General features: G+C 37.6%; 1 protein-coding gene across 1 annotated transcript; it reads right to left on the bottom strand.

Annotated features, from left to right (window-relative positions):
• Positions 1 to 938: 938 nt before the first annotated feature.
• On the bottom strand, positions 939 to 3,867 carry LOC110910817 (uncharacterized membrane protein At1g16860). Its single transcript, XM_022155404.2, has 4 exons — positions 2,949 to 3,867; positions 2,368 to 2,523; positions 2,069 to 2,280; positions 939 to 1,505 (listed from the first exon to the last, which is right to left on the bottom strand). The coding sequence occupies exons 1-4, from the start codon at positions 3,660 to 3,662 to the stop codon at positions 1,313 to 1,315; spliced, it is 1,275 nt and encodes a 424-aa protein (XP_022011096.1). The 5' UTR covers positions 3,663 to 3,867; the 3' UTR covers positions 939 to 1,312.
• Positions 3,868 to 4,724: the final 857 nt, after the last annotated feature.

Below are 4,724 nucleotides of genomic sequence, written 5' to 3'. Positions count from 1 at the left end.
GCCACTTCGGTGGTGGTTTGGCTTGCCAATGTTAAAGTGGTGAGTTGGTTTAAGGCGTCACCCCACTACAAACAGTCTTAGAAATAAAATTACAGTGGGCGTGTTAGTTAACGCTTCTATCATATACCGCAACTGAAAAGCCCAAATCACTTGGGTAATAACAACTCACCTTGCACGTCAAAAGTCACCATTCTTTAAAAGCGTCCATTTCCTCTCTAGCGATTCACCATTCCCAAACATGATTTCATTTTTACATTATCATCATGTTTTACATTTATTTTTATTGGTAAAATTATTTATTTTAATTAACTTTTTTTCATTTTTAAACTTCATATTATATAGTTGAGCTTATAATGATATGAAAGATTAAAAGTTATACAACTTTTTTAGAAATGAACAAAAGACTAAATTGCCAAAATTGTCCTTGAGGTTTGGGTTTGTTTGCCAATTTCATCTAAAACAACTTTTTTTGTACCATATTGTCCTTCACTTTTAGGATTTTTTGCCATTTTCATCAATACGTCTAACTTTTTTGCCAAAATCGTCCCTAAGATTTATGATTTTTTGTCATTATCATCCAAAAATTTGACAGAAAAAATAAAGCAAATAAAGCTTTTTGATGAAAATGACAAAAATCTCAAAAGTGAAGAATTATTTAGTACTAAAAAATTGTTTTAGACGAAACTGACAAACATACCCAAACCTCATGACGCTTTTGACAATTTACTCTAAACAAAAACTGGAGAAAAAAAAAACAAACACGTTGAAGGCAACTTGTTGGCATTATGAATGAGAAATCTCACAAAACTTTAGTATGCTTGGATATGAAATTTAAACACTTAGCAAATCTAATAAAAAAAGTAATTATATTATTAGTAAATAGTAATTAACAAATTTCAAACAAAATAAATATTCAAAATTTTAAGTTTCACCAGTTGTGAATTACAAAATCAAAAACTAAGAATACCAATTCATCTGCTGCAGATTTGGTAAATTTTGTTTCATTATGAACGCCAACGACATTATTCATTAAACACAAAGGTTTGGGTTGGCTGATGATGCTTTTGCATTATACCATTAACAAAATACAAGAAATACAGAGCGAGCGACATTTATAAGTAACTTCTTTTCCAACATCTATACATACGTTTTACCTGAATACTTGACCAAACGGCCGAACCTCATCACCATCACACACTTATGAGTTGGAGCGAGCTCTCATTAGCAGCTAGCTATTCTTGCTTCCACTTTTTACATAAATATTCTGCATGGGCAAGCTCTTAAAAAGTTGAATTGGGAATTAAATCCTGCTTTAGACAGGTATTACATCATCGTTTTGACTTTCATCACAAGTCAACACAAGACCTTCGACGTAGGTGGGGAAAAGACCGCAGCTCCACTGGCAGCCAGTGGAAATCGGTTCGGTTGGTGGAACGATCATCAGTACGTTATCATGTCGCCTTACAACCCCCATCACACTAACTGTACTCCCCTCTTTGATGTATCTGTCATGGAATCATTTGATTGATATGTTGTACCATTTTTTTAATCAACATTTTTCATATATTAAACTTGTACTATATATTCTACAACAAACAAATCAAGTCTCTTCCAATTACCAAAAAGGTCTTGTTGGCATGTAACTCAAACTTGTTAACATGACCATAAAAGGAAAGGCCACATACCATTTACAACAAGTTTGTATAATTTGTTGTATGAACAACTTTAACGCAAACTTTATTTACAAGATTCTACCGTGTTATCTTCTTAACACTTATTAACGCGTACAACAAACCAATCAAATTTGCCGTAAACGATTATGTATCACTTTCTTTCATACCCAAAAATGGTTGTGAAGAAAACAACTAAAGTCTTTTACAACATCTTTGTTTGGTTTGTCGTACTTAAAGAACATTTTATTTATACCTAAAGAAAACCACTTGAGTTGTTCGCAATCAATATTTACTTATGCATGTTTTCTTTTTTACTAGGGTTGCCGTCGTTCTTTAATATGGTATTATTCTAGTATGATATTTCTTATAACTCATTACGCGTTTAAGAAGCTTACCCTTCTTTAAGGCGCATAACGCGGTCATCAGATGACAAACTGCGGTCTGCGAGCCAAGTTACAAAACTCGGATTTGAATCTAAGTTTTCCTTGGTTATGTCAACCACCGTTGTTTCTTTAACAAAGGGAGCTACCTTGGCTCCGTAACCTGCTTTCACCACCGCCCTTAACCCAGACTGGAAGTCCGATATGTAAAAATCAGCCACGTATTTCTGTAAATCAAAAGAAACAACAATCCGTTAGTTTGTTATAGAACAAAAAAATGTCCCAAAGAATCCATTGTCTAAAACGACACGAACCTCGGAATTCCTGCATCCCCAAGAGAAGCAGCGGTGCTTAGGATTCGCCGATCTTCCACCCCACCCTTTGTACTCATACAACTCCGTAGAAACATACACACACCTCGCTACTTTCTGGAACGACGATTCAAGCGGAATACTACCACACGTCACAATCTGCAAATCAACATAGCATTTATATAAATGTAGTTTTCGACTTTTCGTTCATCCTCCCAAACTAGCCAAAATGCAATAAAACCCTTAAGTAACATGTAGTTACAGGTTTATTAATTAAATACTTAAGAGACCCACACAAATGTTAAACACACCTACAATTCATTAAAATATAGATTCCCAATCCTAACAATACCATTTATAGAAACAAAGTATCAATCTATTTTATATTTCAATGCTTTGACCACATTAAAAAATACCATGTGAAAACTCACATATATGTTTTTTAATGCCCCGGTAAAAAAAAATACCTGAGCACGCTTAACTGTTTTTCGCGCTTACAGTGTTACAATGGGTCATGTTAATCTTCGCTATATCGTTAAAACATCATAAAATAGTTACGGAAAGCAAGTGTGTTAGTTAATTACCCCGGTGACCTTAACGAACTGGCCATCGACAGCGCCTCGAAGCTCAGCATCGGGGTATTTTCGTAAAAACGACATCAATCTCCTCTTCCTACACCCACAATTCCACATAACCACAACACCACCCAACACCAAAACCGCAACAACCGACACAAGAATCAACGGTTTCTTCACCGCCACCATTAAAAACGTTCCCACCATCAACCCAATCACCACAACCACCAACAACATCCACATTAACGTTTTCGAAACCTTAAACCCAACCTTAACATCATCAAACCCCAACACCGTAACCGCAGGCCCATAAACCGTCTTCCCTTTAGCACTATTCACTGCCTGCCCCTCCACCTGCCCGGACTGACCGGATCTCCGGCCGACACTGGATCCGACTGGACCGGAGGTTAACAGCAGCCCGGTTGGGTGAAGGCCGGAAATTGGGCCTGACCCGGATGTTCTTTTGGAAATGGGGCCCGACCCGGAGTTGGGACCCGACCCGGATCGGAAGGATCCGGAGGAAGATGAAGGGCGGTGGGGTTTAAGGTGGTCGGAAACGGGTATGTCGAACATTTTACCGAGTTCGCCGGAGTTTTTGACGTCGCCGCCGGTGTAGGGGACGGCGCGTGAGGCGAGTGTGGGTGGGCGTTCTTTGTGGTGTTCGGGTCGACCCGATACGTATAGGCCGTTGCTGAGCTGGTGTGATGGAATTCTGCTACCCATTTTTTATGAAAAACACAAGGGTGAAAGAAAGAAGAAAGTGTGGGTGTTTTGAGGTGTGAATTTGTGTGAAGTTTTGCAGAAAGATGGGATTCGAGAAAGTGGTGTGGGTGCTTTAGAGAGAGAGAGAGAGTGTGTGTGGGTTTTAGAGAGAGAAAGAGAGTGTGTGTAGGTGAGAGAGGTGAATGTGGTGATAATGGAGGATACAGAAATTAACGACGACAGAAAAGGGCTACTACCAACAGAATCGTGCCAAGGGTGCAATAGATACTTGTACGGTACAAGCATTTCAAGCACTATCTTTTTCTTACTTTTTAACAAGATGTCAAATGAATTCTCTCTTAGATCACCCTAGTGGGATTTTTTGTCCGGGTTGAAATTCGGTTTTGGTTGGTATTGATTTGCTTTGTTACGGTACTACTGATAGTTGGTGTAGTTTATAATGTGAAGTTTAAATAAAGAAATATAAAATTAACTGACAAGTAAGGGGCTATTTATTTCAGTTCTTAATAGGGATGAGATTTTTTATTGAAATACCGGTACCGTACCGATACCATACCGGTACCGTACCGATGCCGTACCGTACCGATCATAAACGGTACCGGTATTGGTAATAGATTTATCGAAATTCGGTATCGGTAAAAAGCGGTATCGGTACCGGTATTTTTCGGTAAATACCGGTATTAATACCGAATTTAATAATCATCGGTAAAAAGCATGGAATCCATTGAAGTAAGTTAATTTTTTAATGGTTTGGTTATAAATTATCAATATATCTTTTCTTATTTTTAGATTTTTAACATCTTTGTGTTTGGTTGTATAAGGAGACGACACTATTGTTGAAGAAACCCCTTTTGTCGAACTTGATGGTGACTCGAAATTGGTTAAAAAGTCGAACCCGTGGATGTTTAATATGTTTACCTTTTTTTTACATTCATCTATATATTACTCTAGTTCAGTTAGTAATGGATGGATAGGTTGCACATTATATTTTTTTAGGTAAAACAATGGATGGCACCAAAGCGGTACCAATGTGGTAAAGTACCGAAATACCGGTACCGTACC

This window comes from Helianthus annuus, chromosome 15 (assembly GCF_002127325.2).
Source record: "Helianthus annuus cultivar XRQ/B chromosome 15, HanXRQr2.0-SUNRISE, whole genome shotgun sequence".
Lineage (NCBI taxonomy): Eukaryota > Viridiplantae > Streptophyta > Magnoliopsida > Asterales > Asteraceae > Helianthus > Helianthus annuus.
Note: the sequence above shows the minus strand (reverse complement) of the source record. Positions and strands in the feature narration are given on the sequence as shown.

Excerpts from the sequence above, each read along its gene's own strand:
- LOC110910817 (XM_022155404.2), bottom strand. The coding sequence starts at position 3,662 with ATGGGTAGCAGAATTCCATCACACCAGCTCAGCAACGGCCTATACGTA. Across the intron at positions 2,281-2,367 it reads GGGGATGCAGGAATTCCGAG|AAATACGTGGCTGATTTTTA; the intron begins GTTCGTGTCGTT and ends TTTGATTTACAG. Across the intron at positions 1,506-2,068 it reads GTTATGCGCCTTAAAGAAGG|ATACATCAAAGAGGGGAGTA; the intron begins GTAAGCTTCTTA and ends ATTCCATGACAG.